General features: G+C 41.9%; 1 protein-coding gene across 1 annotated transcript in view; it reads left to right on the top strand.

The window, feature by feature from the left end:
• Nucleotides 1-8,447: 8,447 nt before the first annotated feature.
• Nucleotides 8,448-26,966, top strand: part of shisa9a (shisa family member 9a) — a 66,802-nt gene continuing 48,283 nt past the window's right edge. The window contains exons 1-2 of the mRNA XM_060939685.1: nucleotides 8,448-9,094; nucleotides 11,841-11,947. Of these exons, the coding sequence (XP_060795668.1) occupies nucleotides 8,586-9,094; nucleotides 11,841-11,947 (616 nt within the window). The 5' untranslated portion in view covers nucleotides 8,448-8,585. The remainder of the gene's footprint in view (nucleotides 9,095-11,840; nucleotides 11,948-26,966) is intronic.

Here is a 26,966-nt window from a genome sequence, read left to right as displayed (position 1 = left end):
ATTCACTAACTCCCGCTGTGTGGTTGCAGGCCGATTTCTCACAGTTCTCATGATCACTGCCACCCCACGAAGTGAAATCTTCTGTGGAGCACCAGACCGAGGTCTATTGATGGTCATGTTATACTTCTTAAATTTTCTCACAATTGCACCAATGGTTGTTACTTTAATACCCAGCATCTTGCTAATGTTTTTGTAGCCCATTCCAGATTTGTGCAGGTCAACAATCCTGTCTCTGAGGTCCTGAGAGAGTTCTTTGGTCTTACCCATGTTGGAGAGTTTGGAATCTGTCTGATTGTCTGATTCTGTGAACAGGTGTCTTTCATACAGGTGATTAGTTAGAACAGGTGTCTTCAATTCAGGTAACAAGTTGATTAGGAGTGTCTAACTGGTCTGTGAAAGCCAGAACTCCTAATGCATACTAGGGGATCAAATACTTATTTCCCTCAATGAAATACAAATCAATTAATATATATTCTTTAAAGTTATTTTCTGGATTTTCTTTTTGATATTCTGTCTCTCCATGTTAGAATACATTTACCATTAAAAGTATAGAATGATCATGTCTTTATTAGTGGGCAAACCAACAAAATCAGCAAGGGATCAAATACTTTTTACTCTCACTGTCTCATCTCTCATCTCATCTCATTATCTCTAGCCGCTTTATCCTTCTGCAGGGTCGCAGGCAAGCTGGAGCCTATCCCAGCTGACTACGGGCGAAAGGCGGGGTACACCCTGGACAAGTCGCCAGGTCATCACAGGGCTGACACATAGACACAGACAACCATTCACACCTACAGTCAATTTAGAGTCACCAGTTAACCTAACCTGCATGTCTTTGGACTGTGGGGGAAACCGGAGCACCCGGAGGAAACCCACGCGGACACGGGGAGAACATGCAAACTCCACACAGAAAGGCCCTCGCCGGCCCCGGGGCTCGAACCCAGGACCTTCTTGCTGTGAGGCGACAGCGCTAACCACTACACCACTGTGCCGCCCTACTCTCACTATATATATATATATATATATAGAGAGAGAGAGAGAGCTGGGCCGGAGTGACTGTTTTGCTGTGGAGCGCATTTAGCAGACATGATTTCAGGTCACTGTAAAAATTATTCTTCAGCCTATGATTAAATGTTTCTATCCAGGATACCCATCCACAGGGTATGAGGACTAACTGAATGGTTAAATGTGGATGAAAATAATGTAAATATTATTCCCTGACCTTCACAGTCACCAGATCTCAACACACTTGAACACCTTTGGGAGATTTTAGACTCTACTGCTCTCTACCGCCATCATCAAAAGACAAATCTTTAAGACTAAATGGTGTCCATCTCTCCAGTACAGTCCCAGAGCTGTGGAGATTCCGTATCAACGTGCAGTGAAGCTGTTCTGGTGGCTTGTGGTGGCCGAACGCCTTACTAAAACATTTTTATTTTGGTTTTTCTTTGAATTTGTCACTCATCTGCATAAATTAAACGTGTACAGGGGTTGTAAATAACCCAGGGAAAATAACATATTGTGTAACACAACTACACTACAAGTACAATTGTAGACAAAGTACTCATGAGTGAAATACACATAATAATACGCATAATAAGAGCTCTTATCCATACACTGACAAGTACAAGGGCTTGAGGGACCTGATTAAATGCACCAAGGTTAATTTTGTCTCGTATGTAACACTGTGGGCGGCATGGTGGTGTAGTGGTTAGCGCTGTCGCCTCACAGCAAGAAGGTCCAGGTTCGAGCCCCGTGGCCGGCGAGGGCCTTTCTGTGTGGAGTTTGCATGTTCTCCCTGTGTCCGCGTGGGTTTCCTCCGGGTGCTCCGGTTTCCCCCACAGTCCAAAGACATGCAGGTAAGGTTAACTGGTGACTCTAAATTGACCGTAGGTGTGAATGTGAGTGTGAATGGTTGTCTATGTGTCAGCCCTGTGATGACCTGGCGACTTGTCCAGGGTGTACCCCGCCTTTTGCCCGTAGTCAGCTGGGATAGGCTCCAGCTTGCCTGCGACCCTGTAGAACAGGTTAAAGCGGCTAGAGATAATGAGATGAGATATAACACTGTGGATTAGGACAACATGTACAAAATCTCTCTCTAATCAGTCAGATTTTAACTTATCTTCAGGTTGGTGATGTGTGGTTTTAAAGAGTGCCTGGTTTCAAGGTGTTCTATGAGGTAGATTCTTTTGTCAGTGTATCATGTGAAAAATGGCTGAGCCTTCGGGGAGACTGTCTACTCTGATTTTATTATTTTTTCATACACTCGGTTTTAATTTTTAATGGTTGATAATGGTTCTTGGAACGTATGCAAATTCAATCCAAAGGTTTTAAGTGAAGAAGCATTTTTTTCTGATCTACAGGAGATCCCTGGCATACTCAGTGATTAGCTCCTATATATGCAATTTTGAAAGAGGATTAGGAAGGTCATATTTGAAGCACTTTGCAAAAAATATTTTTGAATATCCTTATGACTTAAACATGTACACTGCAATTTAAACCCTATGCTAAATTAATAAATTGAGAAACTCAAGCTTTTCCTTTAACCAGCGCTTTCTTTACGTCATTAAATTCAGTGAGGGGGCAGTTTAAGGTGTTAGGATTAAAGTGGAAACCAGACCGAATGGGATTAGATATACTCAGATTAAATATGGAGGTATTTGTAAGATCACAAGGTCGGAAATTCCAATAATAGTTCACACAAACAGCAATCTGTGCAATCTAGATAAGAAAACTAGTTAACAAACTAGTTACGTATGTAGATTAACTACACTGGCAAATCATACTAACCCCATTTCCAGAAAAGTTGGGATATTTTCCAAAATGCAATTTTAAAAAAAAATCTGTGATTTGTTAATTCACATGAACCTTTATTTAACCGACAAAAGTACAAGGAAAGATTTTCAATCATTTTACTGACCAACTTAATTGTATTTTGTAAATATGAACAAATTTGGATTTTTTTTTTTATTTATTTCGAACATGTATAAAAATGTATGTAACTATTTGTACATACAAAAGAAAGAAAATGAAAAAAGTGACAAAAAAAAGAATAAATAAAATAACATAAAGAGCTAATACATTACAATACACCGCACATTGTTCGAAAAAGGAGTGGGAAGAAGTACAATACTTTTTTTTTTAATTTCCCACCCCTTTTTAACTACCCCGAAATCCAAACTACATTAATACACCTATAAAAATATATACCATATATCCACTTCATGATTATCCATATAAATTTATAATTACAAAATAAATATATACTACATACCATATCCATATACATACACATATACATACACATATACATACATATATACATATACACATATATATATATATATACATATACATATACACACATACATACATATATATATATATATATATATATATATATATATATATATATATATATATATATATATATATATACACATACATACACATACATACACACATATATACATATATATATACATACACACATACATATATATACATATACATACATACACACATATACATACACATATATATATATATATATATATATATATATATATATATATATATATATATATATATATACACACATATACATACAAACACATACACTTCATAAATATCTATATAAATATATAATTACAAAAAAATATCTACTACATACTTATCCCAGTAAATATGAAGATATCTATCCTCATAAATAATTATATACCATATACTAAGCTAGTTCTAATATAACAATCAACCCTATTCTATTTATCCCTCATCATCCTCCATTAACATACTTCCTCTGTAATATACTTGTTTAAAAATATTTTGATTTTGATGCCTTACTCACAGGGCGACAGGGTGGTGTAGTGGTTAGCACTGTCGCCTCACAGCAAGAAGGTTCTGGGTTCGAGCCCAGCAGCCGATGGGGGCCTTTCTGTGTGGAGTTTGCATGTTCTCCCCTTGTCTGCGTGGGTTTCCTCCGGGTGCTCCGGTTTCCCCCACAGTCCAAAGACATGCAGGTTAGGTTAACTGGTGGCTCTAAATTGACCGTAGGTGTGACTGTGAGTGTGAATGGTTGTCTGTGTCTATGTGTCAGTCCTGTGATGACCTGGCGACTTGTCCAGGGTGTACCCCGCCTTTCACCCATAGTCAGCAGGGATAGGCTCCAGCTTGCCTGCGACCCTGTAGAACAGGATAAGCGGCTACAGATAATGGATGGATGGATGCCTCACTCACTTCTTCTAGTGTGTGTGGGGTCGCTGCCATGTGGACCTTATTGATCCACATATTATATTATATTAATTGGAGCATAGTTTTACACCAGATGCCCTTCCTGTCGCAACCCTCCTATTTTCCTGGTTCGGGAAACAACCATTCACACACACGGACATTTTAGAGTAGCCAGTTAACCTAAGTGTATAACTTTGGGGGAAACCAGAGCACCCGGAGGAAACCCATGCAGACAACATGCAAACTCCACACAGAAAGGCCCCCATCAGCCACTGGGCTCAACCCCAGAACCTTCTTGCTGTGAGGCAACAGTGCTAACCACTACACCATCGTGCCACCCTAGAATTTGATGCCTGCAAAACTCACACACACACACACACACACACACACACACACACACACACAAAGACAGAGGCATTATTACCATTGTGTTACATCACCTTTCCTTTTAACAACACTTTTTAATCGTATGGGAAATGAGAATACTCATTGTTGCAGTTTTGCAATGGGAAGTTTTGTCCATTTTGGAAAATATCCCAACTTTTCTGGAAATGGGATCTATAGATTCTGGGAAGTGTAGCTTTGTGTACATGGGACTGGATGGGAGGTTATGTCAGGGGTAAATACTGTTATTGTACTTCTTGTTAGAGCTCCAATTGTATCTAAAGCTTGTTTAAGGGCTTAGGTATTGATTATATTTTTAAAGAAATAATTTGAAATGATTATCCTTGGCTCTGGCCCCCAAAAGCAAGATGACCTTGAACTGGATATTCATTCATTCATTCATTTATTTATTCATCCATCTTCAGTAACATGTTCATGGTGAGGGTTCCAGTGGTTCTGGAGCATATCCTGAGAACACTGGGTTTGCTGCTGTTAGGAAGCCAGTCCATCATCATGAACACATACACTCACCAGCCACTTTATTAGGTACACCCATCCACCTGCTGTTTTTTGCAGTTCTCTAAATCAGCCAATTCCTTGATGCATAAAAAATCTCATCTCATCATCTCTAGCCGCTTTATCCTGTTCTACAGGGTCGCAGGCAAGCTGGAGCCTATCCCAGCTGACTACGGGCGAGAGGCGGGGTACACCCTGGACAAGTCGCCAGGTCATCACAGGGCTGACACATAGACGCAGACAACCATTCACACTCACATTCACACCTACGGTCAATTTAGAGTCACCAGTTAACCTAACCTGCATGTCTTTGGACTGTGGGGGAAACCGGAGCACCCGGAGGAAACCCACGCGGACACGGGGAGAACATGCAAACTCCGCACAGAAAGGCCCTCGCCAGCCACGGGGCTTGAACCCGGACCTTCTTGCTGTGAGGCGACAGCGCTAACCACTACACCACCGTGCCGCCCATGCATAAAATCATGCAGATAAAAATAAAGAGCTTCAGTTAATGTTCAAACATCAGAATGGGAAAACATTGTGATCTCAAAGTGTGACTTTCACTGTGGCATGGCTGTTGGTGCCAGATGGACTGCTTTGAGTTTTTCAGAAACTGCTGACCTCCTGGGGTTTTCACACACACACACACACACACACACACACACACACACACACACACACACACACACACACACACACACCTCTAGAGTTTACACAGAATGGTGTGAAAAACAAAAAACACTGAGTGAGTGACAGTTCTGTAGGTGGAAACACCTTGTTAATAAGAGTGGTCAGAGGAAATGGCCAGATTGGTTCAAGCTGCCAGGAAAGATACAGCAACTCATAGCAACTCTTTACAACCATGGTGAGCAGAAAAGCATCTCAGCATACAACAGCAGAACAACACATTGGGTTCCACTCTTGCAGCCAAGAACAGGAATCTTAGAATCAAGAACAAGTTCCTATTAAAGTGGCCGGTGAGTGTATTTGCACATTTATTCACACCTATTGGCTGAACCAGAGAACCCAGAAGAACCCCACATAAACATGGACAGAACATGCCAAACTCCACAGCTCAGGATTGAACCAGTGATTTTGGAACTGTGAGACAGCAATGTTATGCTTTGTCAAATTAGAAACCACTGAAAATAGCTTGTTTATCTGTGGAATATTGCAGACAGGTGGTTTTTTTTCCCCCATTCCGCAACTTTCCCAGTCGTTTGTTGTCCCTGTCCCAACTTTTTTGCAATGTGTTATAGGCATCAAATTCAGAATGAGTGTATATTTACAAAAAGCAATCAAGTTTATATCAGTTTGAACATTAAATATCTTGTCTTTGTATTGTGTTCAACTGAATCTATGCCTGAAAGGATTTGCAAATCATCGCATTCTGGTTTTATTTACATTTTACACAGCGTCCCAACTTTTCTGGAATCAGGGCTGTATTCTGAATATTTTTCAGATGCAGTTGTTATTTATTAATTTAACTATTTATATATTTGTTTACTTATTTTGTGATGATGAAACTTCGTGAAGTCTTTGGATTTATGAAGGTAGTTTTTAAATGAATTGTAATAAAAGGCTTTTTGAAATTCAAAGCTCTCACTCGCTTTTGCTCGCTCTCTTTCTTTCTTTGATCAGGTCTCTCACTCTCTCACTTCTTTTTGTACTCAGGTTTCTCTCTCTCCTTTTGCTCAGGTTCCTCTCTCTCTCTCTCTCTCTCTCTCTCCCCCTTTGATCAGGTCTCTCACTTCTCTTTGTACTCAGGTTTATCTCTCTCTCTCTCTCTCTCTCTCTCTCTCTCTCCTTTTGCACAGGTTCCTCTCTCTCTGTGTTTTCTCCCTCTCTCTTTTTGCTCCTCTCCCTCCCTCTCCCCCCCTTTTGCTCAGGTTTCTCTCTCTCTCTCTCTCTCTCTCTCTCTCTCACCCCCCCCCCCCCTTTTGCTCAGGTTTCTCTCTCTTTCTCCCCCCCCCTTTTGCTCAGGTCTCTCTCTCCCCTTTTGCTCAGGTTTCTCTCTCTCCCCCCCTTTTGCTCAGGTTTCTCTCTCTTGCTCTCTCTCTCTCCCCCCTTTTGCTCGGTTTCTTTCTCTCTTTCTCTTGCTCTCTCTCTCTCCCCCCCCTTTTGCTCAGGTTTCTCTCTCTTGCTCTCTCTCTCTCTCCCCCCTTTTGCTCAGGTTTCTCTCTCTTGCTCTCTCTCTCTCCCCCCTTTTGCTCAGGTTTCTCTCTCTTGCTCTCTCTCCCCCCTTTTGCTTGGTTTCTTTCTCTCTTTCTCTTGCTCTCTCTCTCCCCCTTTTGCTCAGGTTTCTCTCTCTCTCTCTCTCTCTCCCCTTTTGCTCAGGTTTCTCTCTCTTTCTCCCCCCCTTTTGCTCAGGTTTCTCTCTCTTGCTCTCTCTCCCCCCTTTTGCTCGGTTTCTTTCTCTCTTTCTCTTGCTCTCTCTCCCCCCTTTTGCTCAGGTTTCTCTCTCTTGCTCTCTCTCTCTCCGCCCTTTTGCTTGGTTTCTTTCTCTCTTTCTCTTGCTCTCTCTCTCCTCCCTTTTGCTCAGGTTTCTCTCTCTCTCCCCTTTTGCTCAGGTTTCTCTCTCTCTCCCCCCCCCCCCCCCCCTTTGCTCAGGTTTCTCTCTCTCCTTTTGCTCAGGTCTCTCCCCCCCACCTTTGCTCAGGTTTCTCTCTCTTGCTCTCTCTCTCTCCCCTTTTGCTCAGGTTCCTCTCTCTCTCCCCGTTTTCTCCCCCTCTCTTTTTGCTCAGGTCTCTTTCTCCCCTTTTACTCAGGTTCCTCTTACTCTCTCTCTGTTTTCTCCCTCTCTCTCTTTGCTCAGGTCTCTCTATGTTTTCTCTCTCTCTCTCTCTCTCTCTCTCTCCTTTTGCTCAGGTTTCTCTCTCTCTCTCTCTTCCCCCTTTGCTCAGGTTCCTCTTACTCTCTCTCTCTCTCTGTTTTCTCCCTCTCTCTCTTTGCTCAGGTCTCTCTCTCTCTCTGTTTTCTCTCTCTCTCTCTCTCCTTTTGCTCAGGTCTCTCTCTCTCTCTCTCTCTTCCCCCTTTGCTCAGGTTCCTCTTACTCTCTCTCTCCCTCTCTCTTTTTGCTCAGGTCCTTCTCTCTCTCCCTCCCTCCTTTTGCTCAGATTCCTGTGTGTGTGTGTGTGTGTGTGATGCGTAGAGTCCGCTGTTGCCCGCGGTTTTGCTCGAAGGCTCTGCGCGCGCACACAGCATCACTCACTCCCTCACTCCCAGCAGCGCGCGCTGCGCCGGAACGCTATAAAGTGCAGCCCGGAACCCTTTCAGTGCGCTTCGGCTGAACGCACAACGAGCCCCGTGGACTTTACTAGTGCAGGTGTGAGAAAACTGGAAGAAAAGCAATCTCAGAAAAATGGTGAACAACATCCCGCATGGGCACAATTTCATACTTAAATCTCTGTCCCGTTCCACCTGCTAGCCAGTGGCCCTGAGAGAGCGGGAGCAGGATGAGATGGACGGTCTTGCTGTGGGAGTACCTGTTGGTGGAGGTCACGGCGCTGGTGTGCAGGGCGGACGGTGAAGCGGAGCGGCGGCTGGACGGGTTCGTCGTGTTGTCGGGTTCAAACGGCTCCGAAGAGAGCGGTGTGTCCGAGAAGCCCCACACGCAGGACGAGTGTCGCGGCTACTACGATGTGATGGGTCAGTGGGACCCGCCGTTCGTGTGCCGCACGGGCACCTACCTGTACTGCTGCGGCACCTGTGGCTTCCGCTTCTGCTGCGCCTACAAGAGCTCGCGCCTGGACCAGAGCTTGTGCACAAACTACAACACACCAGTGTGGCTCAAAGGCCAAACACCGTACAAGAAGACGGACCCGAGGCACGATCCGACCAAGGACAAGACCAACTTAATCGTATACGTCGTGTGTGGAGTTGTGGCCATCATGGCGCTCGTCGGGATTTTTACCAAACTTGGATTGGAAAAGGCGCAGAGACCTCACAGGGAAAACATGACTCGGTAGGTTGGAAATACTTCACTGGGAGTTTTTGAACTCTCGCTTTATGTGATTTCAAAATAGTCTAATAAACTACACGACAGTGGAGTTTGACAAACTGCCTTCTCTCTCTCTCTCTCTCTCCCTCCCTGCGTCTGACTGATGATATAACGCATCATGTTACAGCAAGATCACATATTGTTTGTAGTCGCATTTAGGACTTAATTATCTGCTTATACAAGAGACAAAATGCTAGACCAGAGCATAACTGGATAAAGACCAGGTTTTAATGAGACTTGGCAGTTTGATGAGGAGCCCGTTTGGTGTGCGCAATGGGACAAAAGCGCAGCAACTACTGTACAAACCCACTGCATTTCTCATTACGCGCTCTGCAGGTTGTCATGAGGTCAATTTTTCCCCCACAAGACGGCTATAAAACCTTTTTACTGAATTTATTTATTTAAAAAGAATCTAATACAAGGCATTCTTACGCTATTCCATTTTGCGCACCCCCTCATGTCTTTGCGCACAGTGTATTGAGCGACACCAGTCTGCTGCTGTTTTTTAGTCAGTCAGTCAGTGTGAACTGGGAAAATGGCACTGAGCTGCTTACATGAGTACTGTGCCCAAGTCTTAAGCACCCGTTTTTATTACAAACTTTGTTACAGATTCTCATTTTTATGACTTTTAAGACTTCATTATCGAATCAGTGCAAAAAATATATATTTTAGGTCCCAAACATTAGTTTTCCAGCACAAAATTAAATGTATATGTCAGTAAAGAAAGAAGCATATTGTGTATGAGGCCAGACAAAAAAACTAAACAAAAAAACCAAACAAACAAACAATGAAGGCTGCTGGGTTTTGCTGCACAAATAAGAAGCGAGTGTGACAGTCAAAGTGTCCAGAAGAACTGTGGCTGGTTCTGTCAGACGTTCAGTAAAACCTACAGCTCATTTCCTGATAAAACTGAACTCATTGTACCGGAGACTACTATTTTTTTTTTTTTAAAAGCAAAGGGTCATCTCACGGGTGGCACGCCGGTGTAGTGGTTAGCACGGTCACCTCAGAGCAAGAAGGTCCTGGGTTTGAGCCCAGCGGCTGGCGAGGGCCTTTCTGTGTGGAGTTTGCATGTTCTCCCCGTGGGTTTCGTCCGGGTGCTCCAGTTTCCCCCACAGTCTAAAGACATGCAGGTTAGGCTAATCGGTGGCTCTAAATTGACCGTAGGTGTGAATGTGAGTGTGAATGGTTGTTTGTCTCTATGCGTCAGCCTTGCGATGACCTGACGACTTGTCCAGTGTGTACCCCCACCCCACCCATAGTCAGCTGGGATAGGCTCCAGTTTGCCTGCAACCCTGTAGGACAGGATAAGCAGCTACAGATAATGGATGGATGGATAAAGAAAGAAGCATATAAATAATGAAAGGCTGATGGGTTTTGCTGCAAAAATAAGAAGCAAATGTGACAGTCAAAGTGTCCAGAAGAACTGTGGCTGGTTCTGAAAGATGATCAATAAAACCTACAGCTCATTTCCTTATAAAACTGCTCTCGTTGTACCGGAGACTGCTTTTTTTTTTTTAAAGCAAAGGGTTGAGAACAAAATGAGGTGGCACGGTGGTGTAGTGGTTAGCACTGTTGCCTCACAGCAAGAAGGTCCTGGGTTCGAGCCCAGTGGCTGGCGAGGGCCTTTATGTGTGGAGTTTACATGTTCTCCCCGTGTCCGCATGGGTTTCCTCCGGGTGTTCCGGTTTTCCCCACAGTCCAAAGACATGCAGGTTAGGTTAATTGGTGGCTCTAAATTGACTGTAGGTGTGAATGTGAGTGTGAATGGTTGTTTGTCTCTCTGTCGGCCCTGTGATGACCTGGCGACTTGTCCAGGGTGTACCCCGCCTTTCGCCCGTAGTCAGCTGGGATAGGCTCCAGCTTGCCTGCGACCCTGTAGAACAGGATAAGAGGCTACAGATAATGGGTGGATGGGTTGTTGTTTCATTATTACTGTTTATTACTACTTACAGTCTTTTTTTAATAAATGTAGAAACATTTAATTTAAATATTTTTCAAGACATCTTTGTTCTGTAGCATTTCTTTCCATATACCTGAGACTTCTGGACAGTACTGTATATTTTGGGATGATTGTGGTTATTTCTGGTTAGTATAGTTTTAACAATTTGCAGTGCTTTGGCAAAGTTACAGATGGGAATAGTTTCTAGTACACTTGGAGGATTTTTAAGCGTGATTGCCTGTAAATAGTCCATTCAGTCTGGCCTCCGTTAATACTGAAACCTTCATAAAGGTCTCTTAAAGTCAGCCCCTTGGCCAGCAGCCATACTGTTGCTAGTATTGGAGTGTCTCCTAACCTCCTAAGGGATCACCCTTCTGATGATCTCATATGAATTCAGATATTATGAGACGCCTTTGGTGAACCCATTTCTTGAGAAATACCTTTCTGTATGCTTATATGATCTGTTTTTAAAATTAAAGTACAAGAATGCATCCATTTTATAAGATAAGAATGTAAACAGAACCTTGTTAATGTGTTTGATATTGTGCAAATTCTCCACATTTGCTTCAGCTCAGCATGTTTTTCTTCTAAAATGACCTTTACGGCCTGGATCAGGCTTTTTTTTTTGACTGATGTTTTAGTTTACATACAGTACATTATTCGAGTTCCACATGGGAAACCTTTAAATATGCTAACGTGAGCACAGTCAACTTTCAAGGCCGAGCCCATATTGTTCACTAATTGAGTAAAATGTTTGTTCTCTGACAGAGCTGTAGCAAGTGTGATGCAAGGTGCCTGTCAAGCTGAACATGAAGAAGCCATCGGAAGACATGCACAGAACTATGACAACATGCAGGCGAGGGCAAACAATATGCGTAAGTCACATTTGGAGTTGCTTTTGCCTTACCATAATGTTTCATCAGCTGTGCAGGAGCATGAGGCAGCAACACATTGCTACACTTCAGACATGTTTATATGTCAAGGTCGAGATGGATTTTGACAATATATAAGACATAATGAAAAGTAAGGTCCTTCAGTACGTTTTCGCATAAGGCCACAAATGCAATACAACTCAAATTGTGTTTGAATATACAGACCGTGATCACATCTTTTCTCTGGATGTCGAAAATGAACTTTTCTTGAATTATACTCACTTTTCTAACCCATAATCTGCAAAATGATGTTTAGAGGAATAGAATTATTGAGTGTGAAAGCATATTTTATGGTTTGGTGGCTTGGGCTGCAGCTGTGGTTTTGTGTATTGTGTTTGTACAATACTGGAATCAAGTAGCTCAAAGTGAATGGTTCATTGTGGAGTGTTTAAACACATCTCTAATTTAGTCTCCTTCATGGTGGTTATTAAAGCTTTGTTCAGAGGGAACCATTTTGGCTTACATTGAGAATGTAAGACTGGAGATTATTTTCATTTTATCACTTAGATAATGATAAAGCAGCAGTGTTTATTGCAGACACTTAACTCTGACGTTTGTAATGTAACAGCTGGATACACTCTATGATCCTTCCTCTAGAGAACTTCTCATCTCATTATCTCTAACCGCTTTATCCTGTTCTACAGGGTTGCAGGCAAGCTGGAGTCTATCCCAGCTGACTATGGGCGAAAGGCGGGGTACACCCTGGACAAGTCGCTAGGTCATCACAGGGCTGACACTTAGGCTACGTTTACATTACGTCGAATCAGCGGATCATCAGATTAACGTTCTTAAAACGATTCGCGTTTACACTAAAACCGTTAGCCGTGCACACAGCAACGCCAATACGCGGATACGCTCGGCTCCGCAGGCATCCTGCGCTCCAAATCACTCCGCCCTGAACAGCGAGTGCCCTCTGGAGGGTGCGCACTCCGGCCCTGCGCAGCTCACAGAGCACGCGAGTGAAGTGCACAAGCCACGATTCGGGACTGAGCCGCTGTGTGTGTGATCCCAGCGCATATCACTTACTACTTGCAAGTGGAAGGATGGCAAGCCTAAAGACAATCATAACTACACAATGGGCAGTATTTGCATCAGTATTTGCAGTATTTTCATACTTTTATACTCTTTAATGAAAGGTGATACAAGGCGGAAGTCAGCGCCGTTTTTCAGCAGTCGCGTCACATGACCAACGCCAGCGAATCAGGAAGGTGGATGTCACAGTGACGTTGTCCAATGAGACGCCAGCTAGAGCTCAGCACAGCGTATCCGCGTATTTTGAATGTTTACACAGCACCGGAGCTGACACGATCTGGATTGAATACGTGGACGCTGGCGGATTCCTGTTTCCAGGCGTTTCCAGGCGGTTTAATGTAAACGGACAGTGCATCCGCGAAGAAAACGAGATAGATACGGTCTAGTGTAAACGTAGCCATAGACACAGACAACCATTCACACTCACATTCACACCTACGATCAATTTAGAGTCACCAGTTAACCTAACCTGCATGTCTTTGGACTGTGGGGGAAACCGGAGCACCCGGAGGAAACCCACGCGGACACGGGGAGAACATGCAAACTCCACACAGAAAGGCCCTCGCCGGCCCCGGGGCTCGAACCCAGGACCTTCTCTAGAGAACTTTATTCGCCTTTTTCATTTATAAAAAAAATGAAATTTTTATGTATACTTGGTTTTGAAACTTTCTCAAAACCAAGTATACATAGTGCACAGATGTGTGCACAGAGTAAACTGTGAAGATCATGATGTGTTTTGAACAGGCTTATTGTATTTTATTATTCTTAAACTTAAAACTTGGGTATAAGCAGTGACTAGATTTTAATCATTGGAATTCCAGAAGAGTTTTATTCAAGATCATATGTTTGGTTAGTGTAACAGAGCTTTGGGACATTTTGTAGGTATTACAACATTAAAGGAGAAATGAAGGCAAATTTTTTTTATTATCAAAATTCTATTTCTCATTTTATTAAACATAGGAATGCATTTTTAATTGCTATTTTGTCACTGCTATAGCAAGTTATGAGTGTTTGAAATATGCTGTGTAATATATATCAGGGGCGGCACGGTGGTGTAGTGGTTAGCGCTGTCGCCTCACAGCAAGAAGGTCTGGGTTCGAGTCCCGTGGCCGGCGAGGGCCTTTCTGTGCGGAGTTTGCATGTTCTCCCCGTGTCCGCGTGGGTTTCCTCCGGGTGCTCCGGTTTCCCCCACAGTCCAAAGACATGCAGGTTAGGTTAACTGGTGACTCTAAATTGACCGTAGGTGTGAATGTGAGTGTGAATGGTTGTCTATGTGTCAGCCCTGTGATGACCTGGCGACTTGTCCAGGGTGTACCCCACCTTTCGCCCGTAGTCAGTTGGGATAGGCTCCAGCTTGCCTGCGACCCTGTAGGACAGGATAAAGCGGCTAGAGATAATGAGATGAGATGAATATATATCAGTCCATATGTCAAAGCAATGGCTGTAAATGAGATTCGTTGAGACCTGTGGGAGACATCATAGGACGTAAGTAAAATGTATAGCGGAAATCAAAGTGACCGACATCTGCCAACGTGGTCAAAAGACACGCGCACCCTCTTTCGAATGCTGATGTAATCAAGCAGGAACCCAGTTAAACAAATGAGACAAAAATATTATACTTGGTGATTTATTTATTGAGGAAAATGATCCAATATTACATATCTGTGAGTGGCAAAAGTATGTGAACCTTTGCTTTCAGTATCTGGTGTGACCCCCTTGTGCAGCAATAACTGCAACTAAACGTTTGCGGTAACTGTTGATCAGTCCTGCACACCGGCTTGGAGGAATTTTAGCCCATTCCTCCGTACAGAACAGCTTCAACTCTGGGATGTTGGTGGGTTTCCTCACATGAACTGCTCGCTTCAGGTCTTTCCACAACATTTCGATTGGATTAAGGTCAGGACTTTGACTCGGCCATTCCAAAACATTAACTTTATTCTTCTTTAGCCATTCTTTGGTAGAATGACTTGTGTGCTTAGGATCGTTGTCTTGCTGCATGACCCACCTTCTCTTGAGATTCAGTCCTGACATTTTCCTTTAGAATTCACTGGTTTAATTCAGAATTCATTGTTCCATCAATGATGGCAACCCGTCCTGGCCCAGATGCAGCAAAACAGGCCCAAACCATGATACTACCACCACCATGTTTCACAGATGGGATAAGGTTCTTATGCTGGAATGCAGTCTTTTCCTTTCTCCAAACATAACGCTTCTCATTTAAAACAAAATGTTCTATTTTAGTCTCATCCGTCCACAAAACATTTTTCCAATAGCCTTCTGGCTTGTCCACGTGATCTTTAGCAAACTGCAGATGAGCAGCAATGTTCTTTTTGGAGAGCAGTGGCTTTCTCCTTGTAACCCTGCCATGCACACCATTGTTGTTCAGTGTTCTCCTGATGGTGGACTCATGAACATTAGCCAATGTGTCAGCTGCTTAGAAGTTACCCTGGGGTTCTTTGTGACCTCGCCGACTATTTCACACCTTGCTCTTGGAGTGATCCTTGTTGGTTGACCACTCCTGGGGAGGGTAACAATGGTCTTGAATTTCCTCCATTTGTACACAATCTGTCTGACTGTGGATTGGTGGAGTCCAAACCCTTTAGAGATGGTTTTGTAACCTTTTCCAGCCTGATGAGCATCAACAACGCTTTTTCTGAGGTCCTCAGAAATCTCCTTTGTTCGTGCCATGATACACTTCCACAAACATGTGTTGTGAAGATCAGACTTTGATAGATCCCTGTTCTTTAAATAAAACAGGGTGCCCACTCACACCGGATTGTCATCCCATTGATTGAAAACACCTGACTCTAATTTCACCTTCAAATTAACTGCTAATCCTAGAGGTTCACATACTTTTGCCATTCACAGATATGTAATATTGGATCATTTTCCTCACTAAATAAATGACCAAGTATAATATTTTTGTCTCATTTGTTTAACTGGATTCTCTTGATACTGTTTATATTGTTTGTTTTTTTCAATTATTCTATTTTTATTTATTGCATTGCCAGTTTGCACCGTGGGTCAGAGAGGACTGATATTTCATCTGTGCTGTATGTCGAGCATGTATAGCATATTTGACAATAAAGTTGACTTGACTTGATCTACTTTTAGGACTTGTGTGAAAACCTGATGATGTTTTAGGCCATATTTATGCAGAAATATAAGAAATTCTAAAGGGTTCGCAAACTCTCAAGCACCACTGTAAATTCAACATGGCTAAAACTGAATAGGCCGATAAGTATAATATTTAATTGCAATTAGTTGCCAATATGAGTCACAATATAAGGTTACTAAAACCGAAAACGTAATTGAATAACACGTTAATTAAGAAATAAAGCAAGTTTAAAAATGACTTCTGTTCTCCTTTAAGACTATCTAAATTCTCATTAAGACTCTTGATTAGTTTACTCAGTGTATGGCTTAATTAATTGTCTGTTTCACATCAGCTACAAATAAGCCCTCAGGTATTTGTGTAATATAAGTATATTTTAGGCCTGTATTAGAAGGCCCAGTGTATTCAGAAAATCACTCACTATCAAAAGCGAAGATGAACACTGTCGAGTGACTCATGTTGAGTTGTATTATTCTCTCTGACCTGTTCCTTATAGCCTCTGTACATGATTATTACGAGTTAAACTGCTGTTAGAAAGGAAAACCGTGATCTGATTATTTGATTTGAATGTTAAAGTACAAGTTACACACCTCCATTCATGCTTTTGTCCTTCTAATATTTAGATCCATTCTGGGCTTTTCTTGTCCTACATTTCCAAGAATCGGAGATCTACAAGTGAATGTTGCAGCAGAGGTGCTGAACAAATATAATTCAGGGCATTTTAGACAAAAAAAGAAAGATGATAATCCAAAAAACAAAATATGAAATCACTGTGGTTAATGGAAAAAAGGACAGAGAAAAAGAAATGAGTTTGACACCAATTCAGTGCATTGGAAAGTCAGCTCTGAATTATAACCCTGATTGCACAGATCACAGATCCAATTTTTACTTTCAGGAAGAGTGCTTGAAAAACCCTGAACAGATTAAAAATACATGCCTCCAACAGCCCTCAGGTCTTAATTATTTCAAATTTATTAACAATTGCACTCACTCCACATGCCGATCAGTCTCATCACTGTTACAGCCAGAAAGATTTTTTTTTGTGCTTATTTCAGAATATGTCCGGGGGGGGGGGGAATAGAAATAGTTATCGTAGATGAACCTATAAAATTCTCATTCAAACAAAGAAAATAGAACAATTAGAGAAAGCTTTGAAGAGAAATTAGAGAAAGTTTCTAATGTTGTCCTAGGGAGTTATTTCTTCCCAATCTTTTTTGTTTATGTGTCTATCCCCCTACACACACACACACACACACACACACACACACACACACACACACACACACACACACACACACTCTTTCTCGGATTTATTTCAGTTCTTTGGCTAAAAGGAATTTCCTTAATGTGGTTTCCAAATGGGCCTATTATTTCTCATTTATTAGCGCCTTGTGCTAGCAGACGTCTGGAATCGATCAGTGTCTGTAATCATCTGAGATACTGGAGCGAGATATATGTTCCTGAGACTGAACCCACAGTAAAATCCCCAGTGCTAAACTAAAGCTTACTTTATGCATTTTTATTCAGCTGGACTTACATAAGCTTTCTCTTAATTTGTATTAATGTGACACTGTTAACATTACTTCAGTATAGACCCCTTCGCATGTTTGTAAACAAACCGACCATTGCTAGGATGCGCGCGCAGACTGGACCCAGAAACAATGGCGCTGCCCATAGACCGGCATTATGAGCTGTCAGATTATGCCAAACAATTGTCGTTACAAGATCGAGAATGCTACATAAATAAGTTAACTCTAACAAGTGGACATCGCCTACCGGATCCGCATTTAATTAAAGAGTGGACGGACGATGTTAGTAAGTTCCCTGGTATACAATGGCCAGATATATACTCGTACCTTATTGACAAGACTTCAGTGTACACCCACGAAAAACTTCATGCCTACAAGTCTTTAGACGGATATGATTGTTATGTGCGGGCATGTACAACTTGATTAATAATGGGACATTCATATTCATTTTGTTTTAATCAAATTATGCCAGTGATGTGATTGCAACGTGGCTTTAGCTACAACAGCAAATACCAACACTAAACAGCAATTTGCAGGAGGTAATGGCATGAAAGGAATGATAGTGTAAAGAGTGCAGCTAAGAGAAATCAGAGCTGCGTAAAAAGCGAGAGGCAGAGAGCAGAAATGAAACTGAACGGGGCGGGAGCTAGGTTAGAGCAGGCTACGTAAGTTGGCATTTAGAATGAGGGCACACAATTTTACCTTTCCATCCTTGCTTTAAAATTGTGATTTTCGGCATACACAAATAATGATGGCACAAAATCTGGACTGCTTGAGTCAAGCGAGACCTCTCCTACAAACAAAATTGCATGCAAAGCTAAGTTAACATGCTAACAATATTCATTACATTGTGTAACTATGACCCAGCTAATCAGACAAACGTTACCAAAGTATTTTGCTACATCAATAAACGAAGACTAGAAAGAATAAAAAAGAAAGATTTAATAAATAGCCTGATCTTACCTGTGATGAAGTGGGCGCTGCAAACCCGCACATTTTTGATAGTGCTTTCATCCCAGTCTACACGTTTGATGGCTTGTAGTCATAGACGTCGGCGATTTTTTTGGAATGGGTGAGATCCTGCTGGAACTCTGAACATTTTAACCCCATCACTGCTACGATTCTGACACCCGAAAACACAACAACTAGGCATTTCTGAGTCTTTTTGGGTCCAGGCTGCGCGCGCAATTTCCGCTTACATATGAATGACGTTTACTGCGAAGGGGTCTATTGGGAATTGAATTTGTGTGCATATACTCAAGTTACAATTTAGTATCAGTGTCTGTTTTCTGAAAGTGGCTATTGGGCTTAGTAAGGATTCTCTCTTATTATTTGGATGTTTTGCAGTGCGATTACAATAAGTGTGTCTTTGTCCATTGTCATTTGCAGGTTTTTATTATTTGTAAGAGGAACATGAAAAAGATACAATTGAAAAATGTCAGTTAGAGACAGATTATGTACCATTTAATTTTTTTTTTTTAAATACAGCTCCTGATGCCAAAAAAGTTGGGACGCTGTGTAAAATATAAATAAAAACAATGTAATTATTTCCATTTTGTTTTAGCCTGTATTCAGTCGAATACAAAGACAAAATATTTAATGTTAAAACTGATCAAGTTTGCTGAGTTTTGTAAATATACTCATGCATTTCAAACAATTAGAATATTGTGAAAAAGTTCAATATCTTCCATCAGTTATCTAAGAAAGTGAAAATTTTATATGAGTGATTCCACGCTTATGGGTACTGAAATGGGGACATGAACTTATTTTTAAAAATTCACCTAAAACCATTTCTTTTTTTACCATCAGGTCACAAAACATGTAATCTTTAATGAATGATATGTTAAAAGATAACTTTAATTTTCTGAGATGTAATAAAAACATATTTATATGCCAAAGTCAGAACGTAACAGAAGTGTTGTGGACATATATATTCTCAATTTTAACAATATAGAATTACTTTTTGAAACATAGGAAGGTGATGTTTTAGCAAATATAATTAATAAACGTGTAGTAGAATAAACATACACATTCTTTCAATAAGATTAACATGGTATATAGCTAGATTGTAATTAATTTGTAACAGACGCGAGATGGACAATCGTAACAGAAGTAATGTAACAGACATCATTTTGGAACTCATAGGCTTGACTTTGGCATATAAATATGTTTTTATTACATCTCAGAAAATTAAAGTTATCTTTTAACATATCATTCATTAAAGATTACATGTTTTGTGACCTGATGGTAAAAAAAGAAATGGTTTTAGGTGAATTTTTAAAAATAAGTTCATGTCCCCATTTCAGTACCCATAAGCGTGGAATCACTCATATATTCTAGACTAATTACATGTAAACTAAAATGTCTCAAGAATTTTTTCTATTTTAATTTTGATAATTATTACCTACAGCACAAAAAAAACCCCTCAAATTCTTAGAATACTTCATTTCGAATTTGAGTAAAAAACAGTATATATACTGTGTATCCCTCAGTCTGGTTCAGTACCCGCAACCACAATCATGGGGAAGATTGCTGACTTGATAGTTGTCCAGACGATGATCATCGACACCCTCCACAAGGAGAGTAATGGCCCTTTTCCACTACCCTTTTTCAGCTCACTTCAGCTCGCTTCAGCTCACTTCAGCCCGACACGGCTCGCGTTTCGACTACCAAAAACCAGCACGACTCAGCTCGTTTCAGCCCTGCTTAGCCCCTAAAACTCGCACCGTTTTGGAGTGGGGCTGAAGCGAGCCAAACCGTGCCGAGTGAGGTTGGGGGCGTGAGCAGACACTCCCCTGTGCACTGATTGGTCAGGAGGAGTGTCCTCACATGCCCACACACGCCCCGCAAGCGCGCTGGGATCTGTAAACACCGCAAACCCGGAAGAAGAATAATTACGAATTACGAGAATTTCTGAAGCCTTATGCGCCTCGCCTCATCTATACGCTCTTGCCAGTATCTGTTGGCGTTGTCGGTGACAACAAGCCACAGCACCAAGACCAGCAACACTAACGACTTCATGTCCTCCATGTTTATTGTTTACTATCCGGGTCGTGAGACTACCGCTTAAAAGCTCACTGAATCAGTGACATACAGAGCATCGTGCACGAGTTCGCGGAGCGCAAGGCTCGTCGTATGCCCTTCAAATAATGCGCGCAGTAGGCTATTGATGTTTTATTATGAGCCATGTACAGTATGTCGCCGAATGTTTTTTTGTTTCTGAGTTACATGTTCGTTTGAAGGACTTAATGTACAAAATAACATAGTTGCACCCCGTAGTGTTGAAATTGGTAAACACAGTGCATTCAGTGAGGTTTGCACCGCCCTCCTTTTATTTCTGACTCTTCCTGTCACCACTCTGAGCGCTCATTCGTATGCCCTTCAAATAATGTGCGCAGTATAGGCTATTGATGTTTTATTATGAGCCATGTACAGTATCCTAATGTTTTTTGTTTCTGAGTTACATGTTCGTTTGAAGGACTTGATGTACTAAATAACATATAGTTGCACCCGGTAGTGTTGAAATTGGTAAACACCGCAGTTGCGGACATTTTGTAGCCTAAAATGATGTTATGATAAGCTTTAATAAAGGGCCCGGTCATTTGCCCCGCCCCCGGCCCGGCTCTGACTTGTTCCGCCACTGTCACTGATGTCACTGTTTGCGCTGCTTAACGACATCACGTGACGTCCACCCACTTTCACTAACTCCACCCAATGTGTCCACCCACTTCCAGCCAGCACGGTTCAGCGCGGTTGTAGTCGAAATGCAACTCCAACAGCCCCGCTCAGCTCGACTCAGCTCGACTCGGCACGGCACGGCTCAGCCGCGTTTGTAGTGGAAAAGCGGCATAAGTTACAGAAGGCTATTGCTGAAGAGGCTGGCTGGAAAAGGTGCACAAGCAACAGGGATGACTGTAGCCTTGAAAGGATTGTCAAGAAAAGTTGATTCAAGAACTTGGGAGAGCTTCACAAGGAGTGGACTGAGACTGGTTTCAGTGCATCAAGAACCACCATGCACAGACATCTTCAGGAAAGGGGCTACAACTGTCACATTCCTAATATCAAGCCACTCCTAAACCAGAGACATCAGAAGTGTCTTACCTGGGATAAGGAGAGAAAAAATTGGACTGTTGCTTAGTGGTCCAAAGTCCTCTTTTCAGAAGAGTCAATTTTGCAATTTATGTGGAAATCAAGGTCCTAGAGTCTGGAGGAAGAGTGGAGAGGCACTGAATCCAAGTTGTTTGAAGTCCAGTGTGAAGTTTCTGCAGTCTGTGATAATTTGGGTTGCCATGTCATCTGCTGGTGTTGCTCCACTGTGTTTTATCAAGTCCAAAGTCAACGCAGCCGTCTACCAGGAGATTTTAGAGCACTTCATGCTTCTATCTGCTGACAAGCTTTATGGAGATGCCGATTTCCTTTTCCAGCAGGACTTAGCACCTGCCCACAGTGCCAAAACTACTACCAAATCAGTGGCAGCTGGTAGTCTTTCAAACAGGGGAGGCTGGTTGGTTACGATATTTCCAGATTTTAAAAGAAAAAAGAAAAAAAAAACATCAATTTTGCCCATACTCTTGCCTCTGATCTGGCTGATTGTTGGCAGGGTCACAAACTGTGAAATAACAGGTTCTTTTGGCCCATCAGCCTACTGTCCAATATACATGATGTTGGGGGGGTATATTTTAACATTTTATATTTTAAAATTGTGGCATGTTGTTTAAAAATTGATCATTATTGAAAGCAGCTCTTTGTCAGGAACCTCAGCAGTAACAGCAGAGTGTTCTGGAATAGGCACAAGCACTGACCTTGGGGAGCCAAACATAGAGCTGGGTGCCACACATTTCATTCAATGACACTTTCCCTATATTTTACTTATTTTGACTGAGAAATGTTTTATTGACAATTTTGATAACCCTTCACTTTTAATCCAGCTCTGTAGTGTGAAATGTTCTCGGCTGTGTTTTTGTTTAAAAATGTTTTCCAAATTGTAGCTGTCTTTAATTCATATCCAGAAAAATATATATTCCAATATAATATACTCAGCATAAACATTTTAAATAGATTCTATATTTTTGGTCCATCCATGACATATTACTAAAGTAGCCTATTTACTGTTGATGATGTGGGTCACTTGCTGTTAGCCAATTCACTTTCTCGTACCAGGAGAGCTGAAAGGAACGAGTATTATTCCCTACCTTTTTCACCAAGTCAATTTGAGGCGTTGGTCTACCCTGCTCTTTAATTTTAATTTTTTCCTCGAAAGGAAGACTGGCAAATGGCTTCGCCAAAATTAAATCAGCAATGCTTGGCATCCGTGCGCAGCTTTCTTGCTAGCTGACTAGCCCCCTCAAGTTCAAGTTCAGTCACTCAAATAAACGACATTTCTGGAACTAAGATAGCAAACTTGACAACACTATATTTACACTTTATTTACAATGAAAATATATACAAACTAAAAAAGCTGGTAGAAACCGTATGTAATGAATGAAATCGAAATGTAAGCTGATCTCTTACAATACACCACAGCACTTGCGAATCCGCATGGAACTGAACTGAAATTCACCGCTGCCTGTCTATATTTGAAACGAGCTGTCAATCAAAGAAAATATCCGTCCGCTTTCACCAATCGCCAGTCTCCTCGTGGAAACTGCCATGTCCCTCCCACTGTGAGGCTCGGAGTCCGTAGGCGGGCATTTTCGCAGTATTTGTCCAATAACCGTTTTGCATTTTGAGATTGAAAAGCGCATCGCTCCCAAATGCCATTGAAGTCCACTGAGGCTGGGAGTCCGTGAGACTCCATGGGCGGGCGTTTTCGCAGTATTTGTCCAATAATCATCTTGCATTTTGATACTGAAAGCGCATAGCTCCCAAATGCCATTGAAGTGCACTGAGGCTGGGCTGCATCGCGTTGTCACGAGGGGGAAAACTCACGCACGCATTAGGCGAACTGGGGAAAGTTATAACAGAATGATTTCGCACTGTAGTTGGGTTGAGCACATATATTTCTATGATTCTGGATCTGAAATAGCAATGTTATAAGGTCGGCTATAACATAAGCCTAGCGCAATTCATCCTACACTATGTTCGTCATTTTTAGAGGAGGCTGAGCCTCCCTCGTTGTCTTAGAGCAATCGCCCGTGTACCAAATTATTTGCTGACCATGATATCACTGTGCTTGATTGGCCAGCAAGCTCACCTGACCTGAACCCCAGAGAGAATCTATGGGATTTTGTCAAGAGGAAGCTGAGAAACACCCAACCTAAAAATACAGATGAGCTGAAGGCTGCTATCAAAGCAACCTGGGCTTCAAGAACACCTCAGCAGTGCCACAGGCTGATCGCCTCCATGCCACACAGCACTGATGCAGTAATTCATGGTAAAAGAGCTCCAACCAAGTGTTGAGTGTATAAATGCTACCCCTAGCCATTTCAGGCATTTAACAGACACGCTTATCCAGAGAAACATACAACAAACCCAGAGCAGCCTGGGGAGCAGTTGGGGATTAAGTGCCTTGCTTAAGGGCACTTCAGCCATTCCTGCTGGTCCAGTGAATCAAACCAGTGACCTTTTGGTCCCAAAACCACTTCGCTAACCTGTAGGCCATGGATTCCCCCCTTATGTTCATTAAATGAGCATACTTTTCAGAAGTTGGACATTTCTGTATTGTAAATCCTTTTTTGATTGATTTTAGGAAATATTCTAATAATGTGAGATACTGGATTTCTCATCTCATCTCATCTCATCTCATTATCTCTAGCCGCTTTATCCTTCTACAGGGTCGCAGGCAAGCTGGAGCCTATCCCAGCTGACTACGGGCGAAAGGCGGGGTACACCCTGGACAAGTCGCCAGGTCATCACAGGGCTGACACATAGACACAGACAACCATTCACACTCACATTCACACCTACGGTCAATTTAGAGTCACCAGTTAACTTAACCTGCATGTCTTTGGACTGTGGGGGAAACCGGAGCACCCGGAGGAAACCCACGCGGACACGGGGAGAACATGCAAACTCCACACAGAAAGGCCCTCGCCGGACCCGGGGTTCGAACCCAGGACCTTCTTGCTGTGAGGCGACAGCGCTAACCACTACACCACCGTGCCGCCCCATACTGGATTTCTGATTTTCATAAAGTTCTAAGCGGCGGCACGGTGGTGTAGTGGTTAACACTGTCACCTCACAACAAGAAGGTCCTGGGTTCGAGTCCAGCGGCCTTTCTGTGTGGAGTTTGCATGCTCTCCCCATGTCCATGTGGGTTTCCTCCAGGTGCTCCGGTTTTCCCCACAGTCCAAAGACATGCAGGTTAGGTTAACTGGTGACTCTAAATTGACCGTAGGTGTGAATGTGAGTGTGAATGGTTGTTTGTGTCTATGCGTCAGCCCTGTGATGACCTGGCGACTTGTCCAGGGTGTACCCCGCCTCTCGCCCATAGTCAGCTGGGATAGGCTCCAGCTTGCCTGAGACCCTGTAGAACAGTATAAGCAGCTACAGATAATGGATGGATAACGTTCTAAGCCATAATCCTCAAAATTAAAACAAAAGGCTTGAAATATTTCACTTTATGTGTAATGAATATCTGTAAGCTTACCTTTTTGAATTAAATTACGAAAAAAAAAGAACTTTTTCACAATAGTCTAATTGTTTGAGATGCACTAGTACACTCACTCTGGATTTCATGCCTGCAATACATTACAAAAAAGTAGGGACAGGGGCATGCTTACTACTGTGTTACATCACCATTTTTTAACAACACTCAGTAAGCATTTGGGAAATGAGGACACTAGTTGATGAAGTTTTGAAAGTGAAATTCTTTCCCATTCTTGCTAGAATAGGCAGGGACGTCCCTGAAAAAGATGTCGTCTGAATAGCAGCATACCGTATGTTGCTCCAAAACCTGTATGTACCCTTCAGCATAATGGAGCCTTCACAGATGTGTAAGTTACCCATGCCATGGGCACTAACACACCCCATGCCATCACAGATGTTGGCTTTTGAACTTTTTGATTGTAACAATCTGGATGGTTCTTTACCTCTTGAGCTCAGAGGACACAACGTCCAGGATTTCCAAAAACAATTCGAAATGTGGACTCGTCAGATCACAGCACACTTTTCCACTTTGTCAGTCCATCTCAGAGCTTGGGCCAAGAGGTACCTTTTCTGTATGTTTGTGAATGTTTCTGGATGCTGTTGACCACTTTCGCTTTGTATGGTAGATGTACGGTAGCGATGAACTGTGTTTACTGACAACGGTTTTCCGACGTGTTCCCAAACCCATGTAGTAATGTCGTTTTTACAATCATACCAGTTTTTAATGCAGTGCCACCTGAGGAATCAAAGGTCACAGGTATTCAGTGCTGGTTTTCGGCCTTGTCCTTTACATGCAGAGATTTCTCCAGATCCTTTGACTCTTGATGATATTATGGATTGTCAGTTGTGAAATTCCTTCCAATTATATGTTGAGAAATGTTATTCTTAAACTGTTGGACTATTTGCTCACAGTTTTTCACAAAGTGGTGAACCTTGCTCCATCCTTGCTTGTGAACAACTGAGCTTTTCCAATTACCAATTAACCTGTTTACTTGTAGAATGTTTCAAAAAGGTGTTTTTGACTATTCCACAACTTTCTCAGTCTTTTGCTGCCCCTGTCCCAATCAAATTCAGAATGAATGTATATTTACAAAAACAATAAAGTTCCAGTTTGAACATGAAATATCTTGTCTTTGTATTGTATTTAATTGAATATAGATTGAAATTGATTTGTAAATCATTGCATTTTGTTTAATTTTTGGGGTTGTACAAGATGTATAAACCTGGTTTTAAAAGTGAACATTTTATTGGCAAACACTATGAAAAGGTTTATAAATATGATTTGGTGTGTCAATAGAAATTAATTCCCTCATATTCCATACAACAAATTATTATACATACAGGACACTTTTTCCATGGAATAAAAACATGTATTCTATTCCTTTCTAGCAGGTTTCATTCATTTGGTTCGAAAGCATGCAATATCGTTAGCATGTCGCTTATTCTACATGTATTACGCCACTCTACCCAATGGAGAATGAGCGTGCAATATTGTTACAGTATTGCACATTGTCAAGACATGATGTCACACATCAGAGACGTAAAACTTCTGCACTAGCAAGCGACTGAAGATTTGTAAACAAACATGGTCGCGAGGATTGCTTCGTTAAATACAGAGTTTGAGAAAATTTTGGCTGCCAGGTTGCTCCGTTGTGTGTAGTTGTCGATGTTGATTTTAAAAGCAACTCAGTAAATTACA

The sequence above is a fragment of the Neoarius graeffei genome, chromosome 14 (genome assembly GCF_027579695.1).
Source record: "Neoarius graeffei isolate fNeoGra1 chromosome 14, fNeoGra1.pri, whole genome shotgun sequence".
Lineage (NCBI taxonomy): Eukaryota > Metazoa > Chordata > Actinopteri > Siluriformes > Ariidae > Neoarius > Neoarius graeffei.
Note: the sequence above shows the minus strand (reverse complement) of the source record. Positions and strands in the feature narration are given on the sequence as shown.